The sequence below is a fragment of the Electrophorus electricus genome, chromosome 25 (assembly GCF_013358815.1).
Source record: "Electrophorus electricus isolate fEleEle1 chromosome 25, fEleEle1.pri, whole genome shotgun sequence".
NCBI lineage: Eukaryota > Metazoa > Chordata > Actinopteri > Gymnotiformes > Gymnotidae > Electrophorus > Electrophorus electricus.
In genome coordinates this window covers 9,747,682-9,774,913 of record NC_049559.1, presented here as the reverse complement: position 1 = coordinate 9,774,913, position 27,232 = coordinate 9,747,682, and the positions used below count along the sequence as shown (strand labels likewise).

General features: G+C 41.5%; 2 protein-coding genes across 6 annotated transcripts; one reads left to right on the top strand and one right to left on the bottom strand.

The window, feature by feature from the left end:
- Positions 1 to 17,579, top strand: LOC113574332 (target of Nesh-SH3). Of its 3 annotated transcripts, XM_027005161.2 has the most exons (22): positions 1 to 311; positions 3,072 to 3,251; positions 3,358 to 3,426; positions 3,591 to 3,723; positions 4,244 to 4,425; positions 4,568 to 4,611; positions 4,716 to 4,758; positions 4,859 to 4,939; positions 5,889 to 7,439; positions 7,828 to 7,917; positions 8,632 to 9,480; positions 10,333 to 10,401; positions 12,012 to 12,086; positions 12,221 to 12,346; positions 12,622 to 12,711; positions 13,078 to 13,287; positions 14,471 to 14,567; positions 14,675 to 14,754; positions 15,583 to 15,612; positions 15,751 to 15,909; positions 16,104 to 16,226; positions 16,441 to 17,579. In XM_027005161.2, the coding sequence occupies exons 1-22, from the start codon at positions 218 to 220 to the stop codon at positions 16,554 to 16,556; spliced, it is 4,491 nt and encodes a 1,496-aa protein (XP_026860962.2). In that variant the 5' UTR covers positions 1 to 217; the 3' UTR covers positions 16,557 to 17,579. The 3 variants fall into 3 exon arrangements, with proteins under 3 accessions (XP_026860962.2, XP_026860963.2, XP_026860966.2); XM_027005162.2 differs by lacking the exon at positions 7,828 to 7,917; XM_027005165.2 differs by lacking the exons at positions 5,889 to 7,439; positions 7,828 to 7,917.
- On the bottom strand, positions 17,421 to 27,132 carry tfg (trafficking from ER to golgi regulator). Of its 3 annotated transcripts, none has more exons than XM_027005166.2 (8): positions 27,018 to 27,132; positions 25,045 to 25,229; positions 24,010 to 24,093; positions 21,136 to 21,282; positions 20,812 to 20,958; positions 19,797 to 19,943; positions 18,547 to 18,636; positions 17,421 to 18,421 (listed from the first exon to the last, which is right to left on the bottom strand). In XM_027005166.2, the coding sequence occupies exons 2-8, from the start codon at positions 25,226 to 25,228 to the stop codon at positions 18,039 to 18,041; spliced, it is 1,182 nt and encodes a 393-aa protein (XP_026860967.2). In that variant the 5' UTR covers position 25,229; positions 27,018 to 27,132; the 3' UTR covers positions 17,421 to 18,038. The 3 variants fall into 3 exon arrangements, with proteins under 3 accessions (XP_026860967.2, XP_026860969.2, XP_026860968.2); XM_027005168.2 differs by having other exon boundaries at positions 17,421 to 18,418; XM_027005167.2 differs by lacking the exon at positions 27,018 to 27,132 and adding an exon at positions 26,472 to 26,579.
- Between the last annotated feature and the right edge of the window lie 100 nt (positions 27,133 to 27,232).

Here is a 27,232-nt window from a genome sequence, read left to right as displayed (position 1 = left end):
CAAGACACACTTACACATGCTAGCTCCTTGACGCACACACGCCCACATTTACACACACATGCATTACCCTGTGCACTGTGAAGCAGAGACAATATCAGAATTCAGTTCAATAACAGGGCAAAGAGAAGCTGAGACAAGCCTCAGAGCTGAACACAAGAGAGAAGAAGAGGATTGTCGTGGACAGCAGTGAGCTTCAGTAACCCGCCAAGCTGTATGTATGCTGAGTGAAGGGGGCAACATGAGAACCTTATTCTTCCTCATCATCAGTGAGGTCCTGCTCCTCGACCTCATCTGCACATCCAGAGTCCGAGGTACGGTCCATCTGGTTCATTACTATGTTTTACAACTGCACATGACTTTTGGAAACAAGACTGTGAAATTTGAAATTGCTTAGTTGCATTTTATGATTTGGTAATTTACATCTGACCAGGTAAGAGGCAAAAATATCATAGAACAAATGGAAATTCAAGAAAATCACCGATGAATATTTCCAACTCATCTGTCAACATCAGCGCTGAGATGACGGTAAATGTTGCGTGCAGTAATGTGATCATATTTAGTAATAAGAGTCACATCATAATTGTGGCATGTTATTGATGGCACTGTCTTGATTACATTTCACCACCTTGATTGTTGGCAAGACAGCAGTCCATTTGGCATTTTGTTTGCTGTGATTGGAACATTAATCAACTGTTGCGTTCAACCATATATGGCATGGATCAGGGCAATGTACACCCCTGATATAAATCAATTTTTTTTTTTAACAAATTATTTTGTAAGCTGTTTGCGCTGAAAAAAAAAAGGTTACGAACATGATATGGTCTTATCGCTAGATTTTGTTTGGTTATTGGTACAAAATGGAAGCGATTATTGTTGTCACTTCAATGGTCTGCCTTCATTACTACTGACTCATGGTGCTAGAGAGATGATTGATGAGGGACAGCCTGTTTGTACGTTACTTGAGCAGCACTGCTGGAGCACAAGATGACCTGGTGTTGGAAACTGAAAGGTCCTGAGGAGCTAGACAGGTCGGGTCTATTTCTTAGATGAAAGGATAATTGGACTAATGCTGAATGCACTGTAGACACCTGGTTTTTCTGGCCATGTTCTTGAACTTCAAGCTTTGTCTCTTTCTCTTTCTGTGAATGTTACTCATGCATCTAATTGCTTAATGGAAAAACAGTGCAGTGACCTCCTTTGCAATTGTTTATTTTCTTTCTCTCCTTCTTTTCTGTCTTTCTGAAAAGTTCCATTACCTAATCATTATTGGATCCTGTCAACAGTATCGACCCCGGTGCGGCATGTGCATTTCCAGGCACGGATTAAGTTTAGGCCTTGGCAAATGGGCTAAACTGCCCGGCTTTGGTTGAAAGTCATTTCATTGCTTTCTTAAACTAAAATTAGAAGTAATAAACAAAAAGTGGATGTCTTACATAAGTTAACACATAATGAGGCAATTTAAGATTAGCATTGTTCTAGCTGCACTTTATAACTGAGCTTTATAAAATCCCATGTTGAAACATTTCTGTCTCCAAGGTGTCATCCAGTATGAGAACCACAGGGCACAAGCTGATTCTGAATGATTTGTTAAGCATGAAACTGATTTAAACCATATGCCACTGCCCTCTCGTATACCAAATCTTAATTCAGCCAAAGAAAACACGAAAGATTCTTGAACTTGCTGCAGCTCGCATTGACCTGACAAATCTCTACTTGACACCATTCTTGGCAAAACTAGATTTCCATGAGACGCAAGATACAAATGCTTCATTTGCCACTGAGCATGTGGAAGAGATCTGTTGTCATCCTTAAAGAAACTACTTCAAAGTGAGCCTAAATGTAATCATCTAGTGTGTCTTGGTACCTGCTTGTTAATAATTCTAACCTGCAGTTGATTAAAAGTTTAAATCTGTGTGACTCCCAGTGATTTATACTGATACACCTTCCTGAGTTCATTAAAAAGTGTGTGTGTGTGTGTGTGTGTGTGTCTGTCTTGAGCACTACCTAACTTAGTCCACTTTACCAACCAGTTTCTGAACTTAGTCCAGTGACATGGATATCTATGCTACATCTATGTGGGCACAAACACAAATACAGTTTCAACCTCTCATCTATTTTTACACAAAATATGAGTGTTGCTTTTGGTAAGAAGAAAAACTATTGCATGTGATGAAACCCTGAATTGATCTCTGTATTTCAGTTCACACCCACTCAGGAAGACTTTGCCCAGTGTTAGGTTTGAGTTCAGCACAGTCATGTGTCATTAATGGTGCATCTCTCCAGTGTAATGGTTTATTGGCCAGGCCAACTTTGACTGCTCCTTCAGGGAGTTGCCCGGGGAATGGCCGAGCCAATTCTGATGTAATGAAAAGCCAGTTTGTTTGTTTTGGAGCCAGGAGGTTTCTGCCAGGAGTTTCCTTCTCTCTAAAACACAGCGACCTCTTATTCTACAGTGACACACGCCATTCCAACAACCAAGATGTGGAAGGTCGGCCATGCTTCTTATAATGCACTCACTGCTAGGAAATTTGTTTTCCCTACTCATTGTTGACTGTTAAAGGTGTTTTTTTCAGTTTAAGAAGATTTTTTGTAAGGGTGTGTGGCCACAAACACAGGAAACCTCTGCCAGGAATCTCTGATTAATGCATTTTGTGGTGGTACTGATGGTGTAGTTGCTGGATGGAGAAGGAACTGGCAGTCAACAGGGTGTTGTTCCACAGTAGAGTTTACCAATTCATCAAACTAACACACTGAAACTTTTTTCTCACCGAATCCATAAAAAAATCCCAAAAAATTCTCTCTGGGCAATCATCATGCTGGTGTTTTTCCCTGCGGCTATAACAAAAACAGTTCTCTAATACTGTAAAAAGCATATAAATCTGTTATTTCCTTATGTGCCCTATTTATTTGAAGCCTTGACATCATGTTAAGACTTATTTTTCCACCAAGAAACCAAAACATTTGCCTAACAGAGTCTGTTATACTCTTCAGTTATTTTTATTCCTGTTTTTTTGTGTAATATGGGTAAGTTATTTGTTTGAGTTTTATGTGTTTATGGGTCTCATTTCTAGTGCGCAGGCAGACTATGAAGGTGCGTATCACTGCTACGGGAGACACCATCATCCTGAAATTCCTGCGACCGGAAGCAGACACAAAACTGGAGGGATATATCCTGGGCTATGGCAGTGGCATGTTCTCCAAACAGTTTATCAAGCTACCTGAGGAGAACGAGCACTACGAAACTGAGATCGGTAAAGCATTGCCCCCCCCCCCGCCATTCTCTTTCTCCCCTCTCGCTAACCCCCCCCCACCCCCCACCCCCAGTGTTATTTCTCACTGTCTCTTTCTCTGTTTTAGATGCTGAGCCAAAATATCTGATTGTAGTGCAGCCAGTCAAAGCAAACAAAGTGAAAAAAAAGTGCACGGGTAAACATTAACACACATTATGTATAAAAAAAATACTGCAAAAACAAACCAAGAATCAATACATGAGCTGCTATAAATACATGCAAAGCCTTTTGGTTCCTGTAGTCTTATTATCCTCATGTGAGTAACAAACACATACTAATAAACAACAATCTGATCTATAGGGAAGGTGTCTCTGGAGAAACCTCTGCATCTGATGATTGGCACTGTGACCCCTACCTCAGTTCACCTGTCCTGGGGCACACTACTGAAAACCCCGTACACAGATGCTCACCTAGAAGACTGCGAGGAGGATGGGTAGGAGGGTGTGCATTTGTATGTGCACACATGCACATTTGTGCACACATGCACATTTGGAGATGGCAGGAACATTCTGATCTAACACAGAGAAAATGCACACACACAAATGTGCATGTGTGTGTGCATTTTCTCTGTGTTAGATCAGAATGTTCCTGCCATCTCCAAGTGTCTGGTCATACTTCTGACCAGAGACATAGAACAGCACAGGGGCCTAGAGGTGCAGTGATCATCAGAACAGTCTCCCAATGTTCTGGTTTGCTCAAAGCCAAACACATAAGAAAAAAACATTACAAAACTGGAATACTTTGCAGCTACTGCTGGTGCAGAGCTGAAATAAATGTATGTATGTTAATGTGGCTATCAGTCATCACACATTAGATTTCATACATAATGCATAGTAATACAGTACAGGAGCTTCTTAATATAAGAATCTGCTTCAGGAATCTGAAACACCACACATATTGGGGCTAATCAGGGCCTCAAGGACTGTAACATCACTCATTTTCTGAATCTCCAGTGAGTTCACCGTGCGCTACAAGGAGAAGGAAACCAGCCACAAATGGAACTATGAAACATGTCCCACCACTGATACAGTCATCGATAATCTCAAACCGGACACACCTTATGAGTTTGAGGTGCGAGCAGAGACCAAGGCCGACACTGGGGCTTGGAGCCCTCCAGTAACACACAACACAGCCGGTGGGTCACTTCACAGCACACATACAGAATAATCTCTGGTCATGGCTCTGAAGTGTTAGCATTGGTATACAAGCAACAAACAATTTTTGCCCCCTTTATTTATTTATTTATTTATTTATTAATTTTTAAATTTTTTTACAAGATATTCATGAACCTTTGAAGCCAAGGAGTCAGCTGAGCCCTCAGGTACTTGTGCCATCTACCAGCTTCTGCTGGCTCATGTTTTCTTTTGTCCTCTTTCTCTCTTCTATATTTACTTTTTGTAAATGCGCACATTTGTTCCCATCCAGAAACCTACCGTGGACGATCCCCGCGCCTTCCCACCTGTGACCAGTAAGACATGTCCTTCTTCACTTGTAAATATTCCCAGATAACAGTGGGATCATGGTGTTTATTAATTGTCCAATTCACTGTGCTGCCCTCAACTCTGCAGTCCGTCACAACATCACTCTGAGCAGACATCCTCCCCTCGTCAGGCACACCGCAGATCCTCCTACACCAAGAGGAAATCAAGGTAACAAGCTTTAAAATGACTGCTGTCTCTTTGCTATTGCATTGTCTATTACTGGTCCCTGAACTCTTAATATATGTAGCTCTTATATAAGTGATTTTAAAAATAAAATGTGCTTGGTATAGTTTAACATTAGTCTGTTGTCTCCTTTCCACTCTGTCAATAAAAGGATTTTTTTTTACCCAATTGATGTATAATGAAGAATGTTTGAATGGCATATTGGTTATTGTTTGTAGCATACAAGAGATTATTTGGTTTTTCCTTGTTGGCCTATGCTCTTAGCCATACACTGAACACATTTAAAAAAATTTTAACTATAATGTTTGTTTATATAACAAATGATGTGACAAACATTATGTGACAAACAGCACCTAAATTTAAGGCTTTATTATCAAATTAAATACTGCACAAATTAAGCTTTAAGCTCTCTCTATGTGCATCTGAAAAACCGATTGATCGCTCTATACTTGATCCCGATCCATGAGATCTTTCTCGGATGCGCTTTCTTTCTCATCTCTCATTGTAAAGAGATGGAAGGTCCTGGTTAATAGCACCTAACTAGTGTGTTGTCATATGGTATTAATATGAGGCAGGAGAAGAATGTACTGATCTTGTTATGTTACTGAAAGATAGCTGTTTGATGTCCCCCTATACAGAAAAGCAAAGATACCAACAAATTACGGCATCCTGTCAAGGAAAGATGTCATAATAATAAAAAATGACTGTTAAAAAGACTGTTATGCAGAGCAACTTAAATTCCTATTAAAGGTGCTATTTTCTTCTCATTTCAACCTCAATGCTGAAAAACACTTTTTATTCTCTAAGCTACAAATAAATTGTCTATGAAGACACATCATTTTTGAATGAACACACTAATACATATACAAGCACACACACACAAATTCACACTCACACACATTGACATGCACTGTCGTGTCTCTTCTCTGAACAGGAACAGGAACTGATGGCATAGCATCTTCCTCCCCTACTGAGGACCCATTGTTTTTGACCCAGACTCTAACATTCATTCAGACACTCATGAGTCAGCCCACTTCAAAGACAACCAGCTCTTTTGACCCACAAATCTCATCCATTTCCAGTACAACTGTAAAACAGCACAACACAATTCAGTTCCAACTGAACACCATTGAAACCCAGTCAAGTACCCATAATACCCAACCAATAACAACTAAAACTCAGTTGATTACAACTGAAACCCAACCCATAACAACTAACACCCAACCCAGTACCACTGAAACCCATACCAGCACAGTAAAAGCTCAGCTTCATACAACGCATCCAAGAACAAGCCAATTCCATATTACAGGTCAACCCCATTCAAACACAATCCAACCCCAATCTAGAATTACCCAATCCCAAACAAACACTACCATACCTGATCTCAGTACTATTCAACCAAAAACTAGCACAGAACAATTCCATTGCAGAACAACCAAATCTAACTCCAGAACAACCCAGAAAGAGCCCATCACAAGCCAGGCCAAACCGATTATAACCCAGCCCAAACACATCACAACACAGCCCTGGCACATCACAATCCTGAAAGAGCCCATCATAACCCAGAAACAGCCCATCATAGCCCAGCCTGAATCCATCACAACCAAATCTCTGCCCAGTATAATACAACAAAACCCCAGCACACCTCAGCTCAAAGCAACCAATGTCAAGTCCATTATAACCCAAACCAAGCCCAGAATACTCCAAAAGATAAGTACAACTCAGTCCCAGACAACTGAACAATTATTTAGCACAGCATTGCCAACTAACATAGTTCAACAACAAATTCCAACCCAACCAAGCCCCGTTTATGAACAAGTCAGCCTCACACAACCCCAACCAGGCACAACTAAAAAACAACCCAACAAAATGCATCAACCTAGCTCATCTAGAACAACTAAACATCAAACATATACAGTTATGCCAAAATCTATAAATGAACACAACACATACTACCAATTAAGTACAACAACACAGCATAAACAGGTGTCAAGCACTAATGCTTCTCCAACAGCTTCAACTAAGGACAACTTCACAAGCATACCCAAAGCAGACATACAAGAAAGCATAGCATCACAACATCCACTTTCCCAACATACATTTTATGCTAAAGAAACACCAAGCCCTATAACAACCAGTGACTGGTACACACCCAGTATCCATGAAATAGTAACAAAGACAAGGGAACAGCCCCTGGGCTCCACTAAATTTCAAAAGGAATCGGTATTGGCCCAAGACGATCACCTTTCTAGCTCTACAATACAAACTCCCCACACAATGCACTGGCAATATGGCATAAGTGACAGCACACCTGAGAATGAGCCACAAATTATAAATGTTCAGCACAGTGGCACCAAACATGTCCCAGAAGAATCCCCAGCAACAATTCAAACAAACTTCCTCAAAAAAACTCCAGCAAAATTTAATGTCAGTCATTGGCCAGAAACGCAGGCTGTGAACAAGAAGCTCTCAGGCAGCCAAGAAGGTAAATTCTCCTATTGTTTATGTATTATTTACATTAATTTATTAAATAATATTGGTTATAAAAAGTCAATTTATAGTATATTGCCAGCTGATTGGCCTTGATGTAGTCGTTCTGAGGTTATCACACCTGGAAAAGATTTATTAAAACGTTTAATGTAATTTAAGAGTATTAACAATGTCTGCACCAGTCAGAAAGTGAATGTTTCAGTTTGACTAAATATTAACCATGTGCCTTGCCAGGAATTCCCCTAAAAGTCCCACTGATAGATATTTTTTATAATCCACAACCTGGAATCTGCATTAAAAACTCACAGCAACAGCAGAGGTAATTTTTCCTTTTACCGTATATACCACATCATCGTATGAGAAAGATTCTCTATGTCACACAGCTCCAAGCCAATCACAGGATGGAGAGCCTCTTCCAAAGCCTGCTATTGTCAGTGAGGTGGTGGATAGAGACCAGGGTAATGATATCAATGGTTCGTGAGGCTCCAACATTGTTGATCTTAACTACTGTGTCTTACATGTACATCTCTGTGTAACTGAATGGCATCCCATCATATAATATTGGCAACTGAGTCAAAACTGGACTGCCACCAATCATCACCTCCATCTCCAAAAACATTATTTAAACTGATCTTCCATAAAAAATGTCTTGTCATCTATAATTCCATCAACACTTCACTTGTGCTGTAACTACTGTACTCCATCCCCTTCAACATTCTTTAAACCTCGCTACCATCAACAAACCGAACTCTGTGCTGTGCTATGATGCAATGCTCATTCCTCATGTAAAGGAATGCTTCAGTCAAAAATGTTAATGCAGATAACAGTTGATGGAAGACAGGAATCATTGGGTGTAGTCTCTCATGCTAACATGCTGGCTGGCAACTATTTTTTATCATCAGTGTTATTGTTTATGGGTGAAGCATTCCGAACCACCTCTCCAGATGTTCTCTCATCTAATGTGTCCTCATCACCATCCTCAGTACTGCATCTCAGCTGACTGTCTCATTGCTTTTCTGTGTGTCTCCAAAGGACATTTCCTCACATCTCTGGCACAAAAAGTAAAAGCAGTGTGTTGTCTTCCTCATGTTCATCAGCACTGTCCTCATCCTCAACCGATCAGTGACCTGGACTACTCCCATATATCATGAAATTGAAATTGCTAACTGTGTTTTCTTCTTATTTAGGTCAAGTTATCTCACGCAACTCTCCATCTCCTCATCTTCTGGCACGGCCACTGGGCCCTAAAGTGGTGCAGAATGGAACTCGTCTTGCAAAATGGGTCTCACACAATTCTTCTTCTCCTGAACTTGTAACGCACCCTCTGGACCCTACAGTAGTGCACACTCTAAGCTCTGCATTGGTGGTGAATGGGACTCACCCTGCCAAATGGAATGCTAGCAACTCTATATCTCCTGTACTTGTGGCAGACCCGCTGGGTCCTAAAGTGGCGCGGAATGGGACTCGCCCTGTGAAAGGGAACACAAGTAACTCTTCAACTCCTGTACTTGTGGCAGACCCACTGGGTCCTAAAGTGGCGCGGAATGGGACTCGCCCTGTGAAAGGGAACACACGTAACTCTTCAACTCCTGTACTTGTGGCAGACCCGCTGGGCCCTAAAGTGGCGTGGAATGGGACTCGCCCTGTGAAAGGCAACACACGTAACTCTTCAACTCCTGTACTTGTGGCAGACCCGCTGGGCCCTAAAGTGGCGTGGAATGGGACTCGCCCTGTGAAAGGCAACACACGTAACTCTTCAACTTCTATACTTGTGGCAGACCTGCTAGGCCCTAAAGTGGCGCGGAATGGGACTCGCCCTGTGAAAGGGAACACACGTAACTCTTCAACTCCTGTACTTGTGGCAGACCCGCTGGGCCCTAAAGTGGCGCGGAATGGGACTCGCCCTGTGAAAGGCAACACACGTAACTCTTCAACTCCTGTACTTGTGGCAGACCCGCTGGGCCCTAAAGTGGTGCAGAATGGGACTCCGTCTGGGCGTGGCCCTCCAGGTTCCACTAGAAATACAAAAACCAAAGGTTTCTTTTCTATATGTCACACTCTATGTTGTCCTGCATATTCCTCAGTATTCCAGGTGGATTCCAGGGAGTAACTGCAGTGTACTGTAAAATTGCAGTGTGTTACAGATAGTTTACATCGAAACAAGACATTTTAAACAGAGGTCCTTTTAGACAGAGAGTTCTTCACAACTGATGAAGGACCTATGTTTCTCTGGAAACCTTCTGTACTACACTGTCATTTTTACTGCCTATATATAGGTAGTCAATATAGTAGAGAGAGAAAAAGGGGTGTGTGGGTGTGTGGGTGTGTGTGTGTGTGTGTGTGTGTGTGTGTGTGTGTGTGTAAAAGTGTGTGTAAGAGTGTGTGTGGGTGTGTTTGTGTGGGTCACGTTTCTACACTCGTGTCTGTGATGCAAATTTCATGCTGGTCTCCTTTGGGGGCTGTTAGATCAAAACAAATGATTTGTAGCATTTTTTCTTTAGGGAAACACACATACACCCAGACAAACACACATGCACAGCCAGAAGCCTGTTTCCCATTCTGTGTTTCTCTAGCTGTTCTCTAGCTGTTTGGTCATTCTTACAGCTGATTGATTCTCCTGAGAGCCAAGACAGCCTAAGATACAGCTAAAGCTATGAAATGGAAATTCAGTGGGAATTATTTTGTTATTTCTGATCTTTCAGCTCAGACTACTCAAGTGTATTTAGTTCCCTCACACAAATGCATCATATTGAATACACACAGTTTTCCATTCATATATCATGTCACTCTGCTGCTGCTGTGCTTTGTCTGTAAGCCATTTGTCCTGTTCCTGGAATGTGTTTTGACATAACACTTCATGGGAATAACATTCTTTTCTTTTCCCTCAGTACCCAGTGGTGTGAAGCATCAAAAGCGGTCACAACTCAAACCTACCAACAGGCCTAGGAAACAATTTGGTAAACTAAAACACTCAGCCTTACCAGTTCCAACATATGTACAAACAGAGAGATTTCTACCATATGTACATACATGTGTCTTAATGCTAGTTCTAGAACAGTTGTCAGATAGACATCTCCTTCATGCTGAGAGAAGTTCAGGTTTCATGAACCTCTAGAGATCGAGGAGTTGCTTCATTTTATCTCAGAGTCTCAGGATCTTGCAATACTGATTTATGTTAAAGAGTCTGAGCTCCAGGTGGACCCAGCATCTGTCTGGTATGCTCCTCTACAGTATCCAGAGAGGTAAGACGGAGAGGTAAAACGAAAGCCTTCATCTCATGGTTAGCATCCAGAGCTAAATGTCATAAATAGAATGCAAGTCAGTTCTCCTACAGAACTGATTGTTTTTCAGCAGCGCTAAACTTGTTAGCATAGTTCTAACAAACATAGGATAGCTACCATAAAGAGAGAAGTTCCTATACAGCTGGGGTTTCACATTCATTCCAAGGCTCTGCCAATGATCTGGATCAGTTCCTATCAGAAAGGACTTTCAGCATTGCAAGGCTGTGGAGAGGACTATCATGAATCAGCCACTGTTAAAACATGGCCATGTCCTGATAAGATGCTAGTGTCTTTCTTTTTGATTTGGTTTCTTCTTTGCACTCTCCCCATTAGAGTAAATGCTGGATCTGACTAATGAAGCGTGTGGAAAACTTTATTTAATATTTTCAGTCCCCTTTTCTTTTTCTGATTGTTTGGCTCTGATGAAATTAGAGCAAATAAGCAGCATTAAGCCCAGATAAGGGAAAGCCAAACTTTCAGTTTAGTCATTCACTTCTTGTACTTTTAAAATCTATAGCAAACAGCAAAATAAACTGTAAACTGCCAGAGATAACTAGAGGAAAGACTGGAAAAATACTTTGAAAGTATGGCTTTATCCAACTCACTTGGTGGATCATTGGAAAATATATACAACTATAGATCACGACAGACCCCTCTGTAGTGTTCTGTGAGTTGTGGACTGTCAAACTTTTCTACATAATTGTCTTTGTCCTATAGCCAAGGAAACGGTCCCTTCCAAACTCCAAGAGCCGTTACAGTGCTCACAGTTTGGCCAGCATTATTATTATTATCCTGGCTTCTAGCCAGGAACAGACACAATGCCCCGATTGTGAGCACAGTCTTGGTGGCACAGGGAGAACTGCACTCTACATGAAGAGCTGACCTGTTTATTCCCTGGAAACATCTCCTCTTTAAATCTGCTCATCTGAATTTGGAGCATAAAACTTATGAATCTTTCTTCCATGTGCTTCCACATGTACACTTGCCTAGTTCTGTTTTTCAATAGAGGCAAGAATTTGGGAAGGACGTCACTTTTCGTCATTTTTGAATAGTGATGCTAATGGATGAGGTTACAGTGGTTTTAAGCAATCATCACCACTTGACTCAAGTCTTCCTGCTTTCATAGCACTGCACTGACGTATTTTGTCTTCTTTCAGTTACACCCTGATTGCAGTTTAAGTGGGGGGGGGGGTTTCCACATATTGTCCACACTTCAGTTACCCTCTGCGTTACGTGGTCCATTCAAGAAATATAGAAATGTCTAATTAGAGATTTCTTTTTTCTAGAATCATTTGCAAATCTGCGTGCACCAGTCTCAAACAAGAAGACGCCAAATCAGGCGGAGCAGCCGACAGAGAAGGGTGAGGGGTAACGTGACTGCAGTATATGCTTTTAGAGTCTCAAGTCACTTCACTGTACCTTAATAACGATATTGCAGTTGTAGGTAACGATGTTGTATGACCAATAAATGCTTTTTTTTTATACGATCCCGCAGATAAAATAACAGATCTGAAACAAATGGAGAAGCTGCCAGTTCTGAAGCCCCAACCTGCTCCTTCCACAGAAAAAATAGTCTATCGAAAGCCAACACCAACAAGCACACCTCTTTCTCGCTTTAATGGTACAATATAAAAACTTGCTCTGCAACTATCACGCTCCTCTCAGAGGCTGACAGTAATGAGGGCACACTGGAAGCATTGACAATCAGCTTGTGTGATTGTGTGTGTGTGTACGTGCACTTTTCTTTTCTTTAGAGATGCAGAAGAGTATAATGTATGAGCTAACAATTGATGCTAAAGCTTCCAAAACTATGATGCCAAAATTTAGAATATACATTTTTCAGTGTATGCAGTTGTCAATTCTCCCCTTCTCTGCATGTGTGCTTGTATCTCCCAGGCAGTTGGTTTGGCACTGGGCCAAACTCCACTATATTCAGAGCTGTCCCTGTCTCTGATGTGGATGCCATGGGAAAACAACGGTTTACAGGTAAGATGTAATGCTGCTACATACCGTCACATATATCACAGAAAGTAGAGCAGATATCCTTGCCCATCTTAGTCAGTCCTGTTTTTATATTTGCAGATGTGTAATTAGTTGTCTACAGCTCATGCCTAAAAATAAAAATTAACGAGCGATAGGAGCTTGACAGAACAATGGTGCAGATTGCCTGGGCTGTCTTAAGGAGTGAACTGAGGATGTAGGATATAGATCATTATAGAAACCAGGTGTTTTAGGCCCAGATTTGAGTTGGAGTATGTTTCTTCCACTGGCCATAGCTCAAGACTCTTCAGTGATCAGCTGTGAAGGCAACTTCAGCAACTGTTTCTAACCTCTGGCTGATTGCATCTCCAGCCCCCCATGTCATATATAACACAGGCAAGCGTCCGGAGGAGCCCTGCTCTGTCACTCGCTCTCTCGGTTTATTCCCTGACGAGGAGAACGAAGAGGTAAATGTCACTGGGCCGCCCAAGACGCCTCCTTCCAACGTCACCGTGGTTACCGTGGAGGGATGTCCCTCCTTCGTTATAATTGATTGGCAGAAGACAGATAATGAAACTACAGGTAACTGAAACATTCATTTATTAGTGATTATACTTCATTATGTTAGCATTAATGTTTTTTTTTTTGTCACTGTAAGGAAGGTAACCATTTCAATGCAGGAGAGTTGAGCTATGGATATTTTTTGATAACAGCTTATACTACAGTTACTTAATTAATGCTGAAGAACTGATCAACTCAATAGTAAATGTATGTTATAAAATGTATCCATGTATTAGTCTTAAGTATAATAAACTTCAATATTAATAAAAATTTAATAATTTAGTAACCTCACAACCACCCTGTACAATGGATGCTTAAATTGATCATGTGTTTGTTTCTCTGAAGAGCAAAGAAAAGTATTGAAACGTTTTGATGATTAGCTACTTCACTACACTGACTTTCTCGCTGACTAAAGCTGTCCGTGCTGAGATGCAGTAACTCTAACCAGCTTTGACTTCTGTGTAACAATCTGTGAAATAACAGGCTGCAATTTGGGGATTATTATTAACTTGATTACTCAATAACTATTTACGTTAAGCAATGTTTAAAGACTCAAGTAATTAGTTGCCACAATGGTTCAAAATTCAAATATTTAGTTACCATATTAGTTGAAAAACTTATCTACTGAATCATTAAACTTTAGTTAATATAGCATCTGATTATGAGGCATACATAATGAAGAGCTACTAGTGTAACTGAATTACGCAGTAAGTTAAAAATATAAGTATTAATTAAAGAATTATTATATTTTTCACTTGCAAAAGATGTAAATCACTTTGTTTTAACATATTCTAACAATCTTAAATCCCATAGTCATTCTACAAATAGATATGAGACACAGGAGGCATGGGAACACATTTTGTTAAATAAGTCTGTTTAATTGTAGTACTAAAAACTGCATCATCCTGAGAAGAAGTTTTAAACCCTCTAAATCATAATTTCCTAAACCAGCCCACATTTTTGCGATATCCAAAAACACTCTTCAGCTATCTTAGTAAAGATTCTGATGGAAACATGTTAAACTTCTCATATTTATACTTCATGATTTGGTGTCTGCAACCTATTGGCAAGCTTAAAAAAAGTCCTTGCATAAAAATGTCTTTTTCTTTCAAACAAATAAGTTTACCTGTTCTATTAAAGTAATATCAGGAAAAAGGGAAAGCACTTAAGGCTAACTGTTTTCTTATATGATTTGGTTCAACAGCATATGAGATCTTAACCAAGGGTCCAAATGGCAATAATATAGCTGTTGTAACCAATCAGACACACACAGCTGTGGAGAACCTGAAACCACAGAGCAAGTATGCACATTCTCAGAAGTGTCTGTTTTTCATTCTTTTCTTTTTTTTGCAAGTCTTGCTGTACACCTGAGTGAGTGAACTTCACCAAAATGTTCTTCACTTTTCAGTTACGAGTTCACAGTGACACCAAAGAATGAGCTCGGTGTAGGCCCTCCCACTGAGCCAGTCAGCTTCAGTACTGAGTCAGGTATGGAGAGGAAGCTGGATGACCCACTACCTCCTCTGCCTTAATATCATCTCTCTCATTACACAGTGCATTTACGGCAGCAGGTCTTGTGGCTCAAGCCATCGCTCTCTTGCTCAAACCACAAAAGCACAACGGTGGTTTTATTAAATCATCACAGTCTTTCAAGGCAAAGTATTTGAACCAAATGTGTCGTCTGGGTTTTCTGATTATTGTGCCGTAACCTACTGGGGTCCCTGCTGGTAGCTGATTTTCACAGTTTATAACACCACCCAGCACACAGCATTTAGTCCAGGATGTGTATTGGCCCAGTGATACACTAATGGATCCAATATGTCTAATGGATCCATTTTCTGGGACCATGGCGGAAACCTCTCTGCTAAGATCCAGGGGACCTGTCCACCTGCCAGAGGCTAATAGAAAACACAGCCTCTGGCAAAAAAAAATAATTAAAAATCCTGATAAGTCTGGGATTTCTCCGAAATCCAGAATTTCAGTGACACTGCACACTAAGTGTATAATGTGCCTTGACTTTCTCTTTAGCTTTTACTTTATCATGCATCTATCATTTTTTTTTTATCATCAATCTATAGGGTGAAAAGATATTTACACTTTAGGTGAACCCAACCTAAATTAAATTAAATAGTTTGGAGCAAACAAAACAATTGTACCATTACAATGACTTAAACAGAGAATAACAAGAAAACCATATGTCTCCTTAAATAGCTTCACCACATTTTATCCAGTCAATGATATAACACTTATGGAATGTGAACAAAATTAATATTATGTAATATTACAGGCAGTGATGTCATTTTCTTCTTTTTTCAGCGGACCCTCGTATTAGTGATGTCCCCACGGGTAACTGCTCTTATCAGAAATATTATTTCTGTCTCAAATAACTGTTGAGGCCAGCTATTCCAAGCTTTTCCCATGCCTTGTTCACTACCAGTGATTTACTTTTTTGACTGTATTTTCCTCTCTGTTTTCCTCTCTCAGGTAAAACTGCCATCTGGTCATCATTCCCATTCAAAGCAGACTCCTACTCCGAATGCAATGGTAGGCAGTTTGTGAAACGGACCTGGTATCGCAAGTTTGTGGGAATCCAGCTGTGTAACTCCCTCAGGTACAAGATCTACCTGAGCGATTCACTCAAAGGTCAGCACCTTGCTCTTTGTTTCTAACACCTGTGAACAAACCATGGCCTAGTGCTGTTCCCTATGACGGGGCTTCTTTAGTTCTTTATGTCTACTGTCAAGCTGATCTTTCCAGTTATTTCAGTGCTTGGTCTAAAAATGCAGCATATACAAGCCAAAGCTAAGACTCAGTGCTGTGCATGTATCTCTCTGCAGGGAGGTTTTATACTATAGGGGATCAAACCGGCTATGGGGAAGATCACTGTCAGTTTGTTGATTCGTACTTGGATGGCCGTACTGGAGGTCCGCTGCAACCAAACCAGTTACCAGCCAGAGAAGGTACAGCTTTTGGCTGACCCACTCATGCTCTTACACACACTTACACCTTTACCATCTATGCAACCAGCATATGAAAGGTTCATAAGCCTGTTAAGTAATTAATATTATAATGGTTGTTATGTTTCTATTCTTTACAAAAGAATACAAAGGAGAGAGTCCCCCCCAACACACACACACACTATGCAAAAAAAAAACAAAAAACTATCTTTTTCAGGCTATTTCCGGTCCATGCGGCAGGAGCCAGTGAAGTTTGGAAAGATCGGTGGGACCTCCTACATCAACTATGTGGCCTGGTATGAGTGTGGAGTCCCAATTCCTGGGTCATGGTAGGATCTCTGCAGGTGTCTGAAGATAAGAATGTATTGTATCTGATAAGAATGTATTGTTGAGAACACAGAACAAAAAGCAAAGCACAGCACTAAATAATTGAATGTATCCACATTATCTAATAGGACATTCAAGGCTTTATGTTATTTATACATAAATTAATTGGGTGCTTAGAGAGAATAAAGAAATTGAAATGTTTATGAAACGCGGGGTAGCAGGCTCCCTGAATGGCTGAAAAATGTATATTATTTATCAAGAGGCTGGGCATAATGCTGTGGTTTCAAAACCACTGAAATTAGAGGTGTCTTAAGGAATACCCATAAACCACCTCCTAACTGTGCAGCTATATATTAATGCATATAATGCATATATTGCATTATCTCTCATTTACAGGTATTGCATCTTAGCTTCAGGCTCCATTTTGCACAGTACGAAATATATGTTTGTCTTGAAAGAATCAATTTTTTTTTCTCCTTTTGAGTCATGCAGATTTTGAAATTAACATTGTCCATTGAAGTTACAGACTTGAGCAAACAGCTTTATTACAATGTCCTCTAGGAAGGAACGCAGCAGTTGAGTGAAAGCAAATGAGTGTATTCTACAAAACATTTGCAGTCAGGGCTTTTACAAGCTTATTTTACATTTTTATATAAGTATTTTTGACGACAAAAAAAGGTTTCAAATAAAAATGTAAAAATGTCAGTTTTCCTTATTTCTGTGGTTTGTTTGTGAAAATGCAAGAGGAAATAAATGTTCTTTTGACACTAAGGAAATCTGAGGTCAAATATTTAGATTCACTTACAGAGTTTTTAAAATAAAGTTGCCACTTTTTAAATAACACAAACCAAAAAAATGATACCGGAAATGTCAGAAGTAAAAGTTTTTTTACTCTCCATCACACCCACAAACAATATGTTAGATTTTTAGTTTCAAAGTCTTTATTCACCTCCAGAAAACAAATGTTACAGTTTTTACAGAATGGCTTGCGACACAGCATGTCCAGTCATGGATTAGTAAAAAAAAAAACCCAAAACAAAACAAAACACAAACAAGCAGAAAAAAAATCCACAGAAGGAAATGAAGAAAAGTGAGAGAACAAGGGAAAAAAAACTCAATCATGATTTCCTTCAGATGTGATATCTAGTGTTTTAACAGAAAGCCAACTTATGATTCAACACCAACTAGAAGACGCATAACGAAATAAAATCTGCACTCACACAAACACATTTACACACACCTGAATAACTATCATATACATGCACAGCTGTCCAGTCTAGTTTGGTCTCATCTGTGCAGCCACACAAATTCAGTTTCTCACCATGTGTTTTAGGTTTTTTTGGCATTCGCGCACACACTCTTTCACATGCTCTCTCCTACAATGGTCACACATACTACAATGTCAAATATGGGGTGTTCAGGTTTGAGGAGTTGTACTCAGAGGGCTGGAGCAGATCAGAGCAGCCGGATTTGTATGTTAGCCACGTTTTACCGGTACCCGGGCCCTGGCTGGGTATAGCCCTGGCCATAAGGGGGGCGGTTTCGAGCATAAGGGTTAGAGCCCCCAGGTGGTGGGGTTGCACCAGGAGGTGGGGTGTATCCAGGACGGGGCTGATACCCCGGGGCAGGCTGGGAAGTGGGCGGCAAGTTGTAGTTGGCTGGCTGCTGGGAGGCCTGGGAAGTGTAGTTTTGAGGTGGAAATGCTCCTGGTGGATACTGGCCTGCTGCTTGTGGAGGGGGGGGTTGTGATTGGGCATTAAATCCAGGGGCGGAGCCTGGAGCAGCAGCCTGAGATGTGGGGGTGGCATAATTCTGGAACTGCTGCTGAGGGGGTGGTGCTTGAGGAGCACCAGGCTGCGGAGTATAACCTGCTGAATAACAAACAGACAGACATGAGGCCCTCATTTCATTGCTACCAAATGCCCTTCAGCTCTCCTACACTTGACCTCTTGCCATTTCCTAGAGTGAGTGAGAATATGAGTGAGCAGAACGTTACCAGGGTACTGCATGCCGTACTGCTGCTGCGGGTTGGCTGGCTGTTGGGGGGGGTATCCACCTGGAGCCTGATACTGCTGGTACATCTGACCTAAGACAGAGCGAGAGGTCTTCAAACTATTTCCCTACCTCCTTCATGGAGGATCAAAGCGTTCAAGAGGTCTGCTGATACATCCATAGGAGTTTTGTAGGATTTCTGTTACATTGTTTTAGTATCAAATAAAAATTTGTAAGTGATATCTATGAGACATACAACTGTGTGTGTGTGTGTCAAGGTCAGGGTTTTAAACCCTCTGGAATGCTGACAGACAGTTCTGAGTAAGCAGACATGTAAAAAAAAAAAAATAAATAAAATTTAAAATGCAAAACACACTAATCATACTCATGCGGTGGGACATGCGTGGACAGTGCACACACAGCTGCTGCAGTCTGCTGACCATGTGCCCAGCAAACAGAAGTGAGAGTACTGACCTCCGGCCATCAGCCATGTCCTCCAAGAAGGACTGGTCTCGCATTCTTAAAGTGTGTGTGTGTGCGCGCACACACACACGTCACTCATGCACAAAACTTGCTCTATGGAACGTGGCAGTTCTCCAAGTCATGGAGGGTGCATGATTTGTTTGTGAGGACTCAGACATACAGATAGATAGATGGATTTTACTGATTTTACTGATCCCCAAAGAGAACAAATGAGAAGCATGTGTGTGTTTCAATGCCTAGCACGTTACTGTAGCGGTCACTATTCAACAAAGGAACGCATCAAAGGTCCCTGCTCTTCTGGCTTTCCTCTCTGCGTAACCATGGTGACGAACAGCACACAAGGGCTGGGCCTGCGTAACACATCACTCCCTCATGTCCGCTCCCACTGATAGGGGAGTTCAGTGGAAATGGGAAAAAACTCAGCATGACAGACCAGAGGGTTTTTTCCCCCCCTTTGCTGGATGACTGAACATTCTTTACTGAGAAGTTCAGCCACTACAGTCACTACAAAACAAAGCAAGTTACAGTCTAAGGCTAAACACAAGGGATTTCCTAGAGCGTTTTTGCAGTAGACCTATCGTCTTTCTGCTATGACTACGGAACACAAAAAAAGCACGTGTGCGCGTGTGGGACACCGAGGTGCCAAGCTGCAGAAAACTCAGCGTATTTATATTTTTAAAAAAGTTTGCTCTTGTTTTTAAGTTTGCAGCCATAACTTTAAGTCTTTCCAGACTTCTCTACCTGTGTGTGTATGTGTGTGTGTGTATTTACCATCCATGGTAGTAGTAGGAGGCTGCTGGACCCCTGAGTAAGGGGGAGGACCCTGAGGGGGCACAGCAGGAGGGTGGGCTGCTGAGGAGGACGAGTTAATACTGTCAGGAGTGCCGGAACGCTCTTCCACTGCAGCTATTGCTGGAGCTGAGACACAGAGAGACACAGAGAGAGTGTGTCACATATGTACAGGGTAAGTGAGAAAAACACGCATGCAGGCACAGACAGCAAGACAAAGAAAGAAAACAAAAGAGAGGGAGGTCATTCAGTGATGCAGCTGAACCCTTTTTAGCCAATCAAGGCCATATACTCAGATCGTATATTTAGGCCATTTCAAGAGGCTTTCCAGGAGGTCCCTGTTACCTCCACAGAGGGTTCCTGTTACCATGTAACCTGAGGCAACCGCTGATAGAGAGCTAATATAACTGAGAAATTAGCTGTGTTGGCGTGCATCTGAAATGCTGAGTTTAGATAGAATCACTTAGCAGGAAAGGAATGCTTGTTGGACAGCTTTGGATGGAAAACCTTAAGGAGTTTTAGCTTGTGCTGAAAAATGGGACCTTTCCACTTCTTTGCAGTCCTGTGCTAACAGCCAAGAAACCACAGGCTCAGGTGTCCACCCCCACAGCAGCCCATTCCCGAGTAATTTCGGGGCAGTTCATAAATATAGTGTGTGCGTGTGTGTGTGAGTGAGAGAGTGAGTGTGAGTGTGTGAGAGTGAGTGACTGAGTGAGAGTGTGTGAGAGTGAGTGACTGAGTGAGAGTGTGTGAGAGTGAGTGACTGAGTGAGTGAGTGAGTGAGTGAGTGAGTGAGTGAGTGAGTGAGTGAGTGAGTGTGTGTGTGTGTGTGTGTGTGTGTGTGTGTGTGAGTGAGAGAGTGAGTGTGAGTGACTGAGTGAGAGTGTGTGAGAGTGAGTGAGTGAGTGAGTGAGTGAGTGAGTGAGTGAGTGTGTGTGTGTGTGTGTGTGTGTGTGTGTGTGTGTGTGTGTGTGAGTGAGTGAGTGAGTGAGTGTACCTGGAGCAGGTTCATCGGATAGGCCAAATGCTGAGATGACATTCTTGCTAACCTCCTCCTGGTTCTTCAGTGGGTCGAAGGCAGACATGCTGGCCGCACTGACAGGAGGAGCCTGTTTCCCTGCTGGGTCCACAGCCTCCATGCATTCTACGAGACACATGCATGGCATCTAGATCGTTGTGGCTCTGATAAAGGCTATATAAAACAATCTGGCTTTTGCATGGTAGGTTTTCCTCCTGTTTGCCCTCCTGGAGTCTATTTTTATGTGTACCACTCTCTGGGTTCTACCTAGCCCGGGCTCGGGGAGGTGTGAGGTTGGTTTACCTGTGTCCGGGTTGGCGTTCTCCAGTGCTGGCTCTGAGGGTGGCTCCAGGCTGTCCAGCAGGCTGTTGATTTTGTTCCGCAGCTGGATGAGCTCCATGCGCAGGTGCTTCACCTGCGAGGACTCCAGCGGCCGCGGCTGGCCGTTCACTGCAGACACACAAGCATTTGCATGGGTCAGAGCTCCAGGTAGAGCAAACGTGCATCACACAATGTACTAGGCAGCCTGGATGAAGACCCAACAACCTGTGTCCTACTGTCCAGATGTTGCAGAAGGGCCAGTATTTCCTGAACTGTCCCAGGCCTGCGCTCATCATCAGCACTGGCAGCAGAGCCACACACAGCCCTTTACTCCAGTCACACATCTGGGACACGTGCGCCCACGTGAATTTGCACAGCCAGGAACCTGCGATTGGGCTCCACTAGGCCAGTCTAGAGTACTTCTCTCTTTTTTTTAATCTTCCCTCTCTCCTCCTGTTCCCCCTTTCTCTCTCTCTCTAGCTTGTTTGAAATTGGCAACCGAGGACAGGGCTGTAACTGAAAACAGCACAGAAAATAACATCATCTGACTGGGCGCAAAAGAGGCTTTGGACAACGAAAGGAAGGTATGCCCTCCACAGACATAACTACAGTCTCTCCTGTTCTCTCACACACACACACACACACACACACACACACACACACACACACACACACACACACACACACACACACACACAAATTCTATTTGAGTGAATCATTGCATGCATCCACTATAACTGCGCCCAGTATCCATTTATTGAACTGCACATTCACAAATCAACTGCACATACTAAATCAAAAACAGTATTACACCATACAATTTCATAAATATAAATATTTAATACTAGAGATGTATTACTAATTAATATAATTACATTTTGCATCTTGTTGAAAACATTGGTGAATTTTTAGTCGGTCTTGAACTCTGCGGATTTGAAATTTATTTTCCGAAACCAGCCTAGACCATAGAAAAATCAGATCCATGAAGAAACAAAAATAATTAGCTGGAATTGTAAATCATGATCATGGCCATACAACCATTCAGGGAGAACTACATCATGTTTGAGTTTTTACATAATCAAATGGACTGATCCTTTAATAGAGAGCATATACGCTGTGAACTCTCTCAAGTTACCAATACTCAGTTCCCAGTGTGTCGAGGACTTTCATTTATCAAGCGGGAATGAGAACAGAGATGAGGTTTCATTAGATAAGCTCCAAATAACCTCATTACTATGTCAATGTCATTATTTATTGATTGCTTGTCTCACCAAGCTGCTGAAGTGCAGCAGGCTAATTCTTAGATAGTATTGTGGGTTACAGTATGTACAGTTAATGTCATGCTAAAGGCTTTCAGTGTAATGCAAAGGTTCATTTTCTTCATTTATTTTGCACTATACACAAACATCTCACATGCATGCACCACTACTGTAGACTTGAGCTAAATTCTGATTCTGGATCTAACCTGTTATGATCTCTGTCTTTGACTTAACATAACCTGGTCTCTAACAAAACGCTATTCACGACCCATCATAAACCCGTGCTATCCCACCACTTACTCGACACTGAAACTTGGACCTGCTCTTTTAAATTCAGCAGGAGCGACATCTCCTGGCAATATGGTGTATTACCAGAGTGTAGCATGTTCTGCCAAACAAAGTTAGAATGGTCAAATACAAGCTTGTTAACAAATTCAAATCTCTCATTTATCAAGAATATGCACTGGCTTTGTAAACTCACTGCTTGGATATTTCTACCTCTGATAAACAAATATGATCTTGAAAAGAGAAACTGGCCTAAATATTTTGTTGATTACATAAGCAGTGCCTGTGGCACTAAACTGGAGGTGTTTTGCACTGAAGTGTCTTCACTTGAGTAATTTGAATGCAACATCTTAAAAGATGACTCATTGACACAGGATGATTCAGTATATGACAGGTCTCATTTTTTAAATGAGCTGAGCTGTTCTTTTAACAAGACCAGTAAGCACCTACCTCGACAATGCGGTCATGAAATTTTCATTAAAACAGTCCAATATGGTTTCACAGATTAAGAACATACATATGATGCATTATAGCATTACAAAATACTGACAGTGTTATTCTTTTATAACCAAACTCAGGAAAGGTCACTGTTATACTCCAATTAACAAACAAGAAATGAACACTTAATCCTATTCATTTTGATTTACATGTCATTCATTAAAAACAACTGCTTTACTCTAAAACACCTCCACAAAACAGTGTCTGAATTAAAAGTACATTCTCATTCGTAAACTTCAGATTCTACCCAATCATTGGACAGTGTAGTAGTGCTGTTATTTCTATCATTTATTACAAAATAATTTTAAAATAGGCCTTAAAATTGTTGACTGTTTTTCATGGGTCCAAAAGCTCTAGCTTTGTTTCTGAACATGAAGAGCATATCAAATGACTAAGCTCTTGCCTGCTGTGTTTTAAAACCCCCAGTGCAATAGCCTCTACTCCACTCCCGGCAATCACTCAGGGTCACTGCTCACCACAGCTGGAGGCGGATTATTTACTTACAGGACAATCTGCCCATTACATCAGTAGGACAATCTGTAACCTTAAAGCTCACTATTACATGGGTGTTGCGATTTGCACAAGATATGATCAGAAAACAGACTGTTCCTTACAAATCATTTAGTGAAATTTTTCACGCAGTTTCTCGTTATTCTGCCTGTATGGAAATCCAGCTAAAATTGTGACCACCTTGAATTGTGTGGAGTGTGGGGGTGTGATGAGTACAACAAAACAGGTTCCAGGTAGCCAAATGTAAGGTTACATTGGCAAAAATCAGGGGCGTGTGTGTGGTAGAAAGTGGCAAAGCTCTTACCAAACAGAGTGAGTTTCAATATCCTGCTGCACTGGATGGCAAAGGACAGGTCAGAGCTGTCAAAGATAGTGATGAGATCATCATCTGCAGGAGAAGAGGCAGAGGAGACCAAATGGAAGAATTAACACTTTTCTCCATAGAGAGGGCTGGACACAATGTGGTCCTTCAGTCAGTTACAGAGCAGGAATATGACACACTACTCTTCATCCAGATTTATTCTGAATCCCATGCTATTATTAGAATTCCTCATCATTTCAACAGCATATAAGGCAGGCTTAAAAAATACACTCCTCATTAGAATGGTAAGGTTGTTTATCAATCTTGATCTTACTCTGAAAATAGAAATGTAATATTTCAGTGAATCAAAATCATTAAAAAAAAAAATCACATGGTTGGTATTAGGAGCAGGCACTCTAAACACGTAGTTAATTATTTATTAATTAATTAGACTGTGTCCTACATGGGTGACAGGAATCTGACTAATTTTTTTTACCTACTTTTTAATTATTTCCAGATGACACCTTAAAAACCTGACCAGATTTAAGAAGAAAGCATTTTATTTTCTTCATGACCATCTAAAAAGCAATTTTTAAGCAACCATTTGAATTTAGTTTCAATCCATAATAATGTAAGTGTGTCTGAGTTGGCAGAATGTTGGTGTTCTAAATGAGCATTAGCACATATGGATGACTTCCTGGACATGGATTTCTCCCAGATTAAACTCCAGTGCCAATGGTGAATCACTGTGGGATATTCTTGTTAGTCTACATCTAGCGGCTTAATCTGGGCGTAGAAAAACTGACTTGTTTCACTAGTCCTGGACTTAAGAGTAGACCTGCACTTCCCGTTTTAGTGTTTTAGCTGCTCCAACAGCCCCTTTACATGGACAAAGAGCATGTTAATTGGCCTATGACTTGTGCCAGGTGCACGGGGAACAGGAAAAGCACCAGCCTAAAATCACACACTCCAGGGGACAAGGTAACAACACCAAGGTGAGGAGAATAGATGTTCAGGAGAGCTGCAGGTAAGAATCACCTTCGTCCTTGTATTTGATGGTGACCTCGTCGCTGCTCTGGAGCTGGCCCCGGAAGACACGCTGCATCATGAGCAGGAGCTCGTCATAAGTGATGTCCTCATTGTGGATGGGGATGCGGCGGATATCATCGCCCAGCTGAGCCTTAATGATCAGCTTCCCGCTCAGGTCCAGCTGGCCATTCATACTGTGGACATACAGACACTGTCTCACTGAAACCTGAACGCTGACACACGACACTGTACACAGGTACCACTGAGCGACCAGGCTTCACCAGCCAGTACACTCACCAGACAGACATTCACTTAAGTCTTAGCCTTTAAACAAACTTATAGCTGAACTAGGTTCCGGTAATGCTATTAAAGGAAGAAAAAACAACCTGCTCCCCAAATAGCCCAGTAAACATTCAAACATGACAGCCATGAAACTGGCGTCATTTAATCTGGGGCAACAGCCTCTGAGAGTGCCAAAATGAAGCAATCATATAAAACAGTAAACTAGATTAATGTTACGTTACTTCTAAATAAGGAATTTTATCTTAAGTAATAGAGACCAGTTCAGAAATGCATGGGCATTCAAATCCTAAAGAGACCTAGTAAATTTGCTGTTAAGATCTGATGACCAGGGAACCTAAGCAAAAATTATAAAATATGCATCAAGGATATCAAGACCATAGGAAAAAAGTAATCCGACCTGTCGACCATGGTCAAGCGAGATGCTGCTTTGATACAGTACTACACCAGCTTGCTGTAACTCTATAGCATAGTCTAAGGGTCAGGGGAGAAAGAGTGATTTGGCAGTCCAACTGCAGTTTCCCAACCCAGACTTTGGCCCTTTACATTAACATCGGGATAAACCCTACGGTAGGCCAACTGAAACAGGATTTGATTCCTGAATAGAGTGACAGTGCCACTGTTTAATTGTTCTTGAGTCACTCAAATGTGAACTTAAAGTGGATAGCGCTAGCTAGCTAATCTTTCTTGCTACATTTCGAGGCAGAGCAGTATTATGGAGTACTTTTGAAGAATACTATAGAACAAAGACGGTGATCTTTGGATAATGTCCAATCAATTCGGGTGGTTTATTAGCTAGCGGATAGCCAACATAGATGGGGAACCCCGTCACTCCAGCGTTTAATCTAAGGTAAACGAGCAATTAAATGGCTTTATTCTAGCTAATCTAGAATAATCTGTCGTAAAACGTACACAAAACACGCAAACAGCTATATAATAATAGGAAATGATAAACCACAATGAAGTACTCAGGTTGCTCTCCAAACTAGGTAAGCTAACTGGACAACAAGATGGGCGAGGTTCTTAAGATTTACTTTGGTAACGTTAGCTACCTAGCAAGAAAGCGCACATAGTTGTTTAACTTATTTGTCAACATAAACAATAAAATTAGTCAACTCTGAGAAATAACGACGAACCCGGGTCTCACGAAGCAGTTAGGGTTTCACATCAATGTCCCACTTACGCTTCGCAGGGCATTGCTATCATAAGGCCATTTTCCTGCGTCATTGGCAGGCTGTTTTACCATGCCAAATAGTGATCCACTCGAGACACGTCCGCGGCACAGGCAGCAGATGTTACACCTACTTCCTGCGAGAAAGCGGTCTTTAGCGAAAACACATCTTTGCCGGTGTCAAAGTAACGTTAGCAGACGGCTAACCAGATGTTAAATGATGCCCCACGCATCATCGTAGCCGGGAAGTAAGAAATTATACACTTGTCGTGGATTCCGAAAGCATCCACATTTATTATATTTACATAACTGTCTAATAATATAATGCTTTCACTTCAGCCAATCAGTCTGTCTTTGGTTTGCCCCAGTTATCCAGAGGCTAACTGATGCTAACAAACACTAGCTAGCTAGCGGTGCAACAGTAACTAAAGTGCATTCAACGGTGTTACGTGAATATATGCGTAATATGGGGTAAACACAAGGTATTATGTTAGTAGTAATATTGCTGTACCTGGTGTTGAGAATATCTCGATCCCGCGGCAGTAAAGAATGTTTTCGCAGGACCAACTCAGCACAAACCTCCTCTGACTAGCTCCGACTAGCGCTCCACAGCCGGAAGTAGCTCGACCTGTACGTGGCAAACATAATGGCGCATGCGCCGTGGACTAAACATTGCGTGTTTAATTCGATACTTGGATTAAACGGTGTTGTTGGTTGATGAAAGTA

Bases quoted from the DNA above. Each gene is read 5' to 3' on its own strand.
- LOC113574332 (XM_027005161.2), top strand. From the start codon at position 218: ATGCTGAGTGAAGGGGGCAACATGAGAACCTTATTCTTCCTCATCATC. The intron at 4,612-4,715 runs GTACTTGTGCCA...GTTCCCATCCAG, and splicing joins GGAGTCAGCTGAGCCCTCAG to AAACCTACCGTGGACGATCC. The intron at 15,613-15,750 runs GTAACTGCTCTT...TTCCTCTCTCAG, and splicing joins TATTAGTGATGTCCCCACGG to GTAAAACTGCCATCTGGTCA.
- tfg (XM_027005166.2), bottom strand. From the start codon at position 25,228: ATGAATGGCCAGCTGGACCTGAGCGGGAAGCTGATCATTAAGGCTCAG. The intron at 24,094-25,044 runs GTGATTCTTACC...CTTCTCCTGCAG, and splicing joins CATCAAATACAAGGACGAAG to ATGATGATCTCATCACTATC. The intron at 20,959-21,135 runs GTAAACCAACCT...TGTGTCTCGTAG, and splicing joins GAACGCCAACCCGGACACAG to AATGCATGGAGGCTGTGGAC.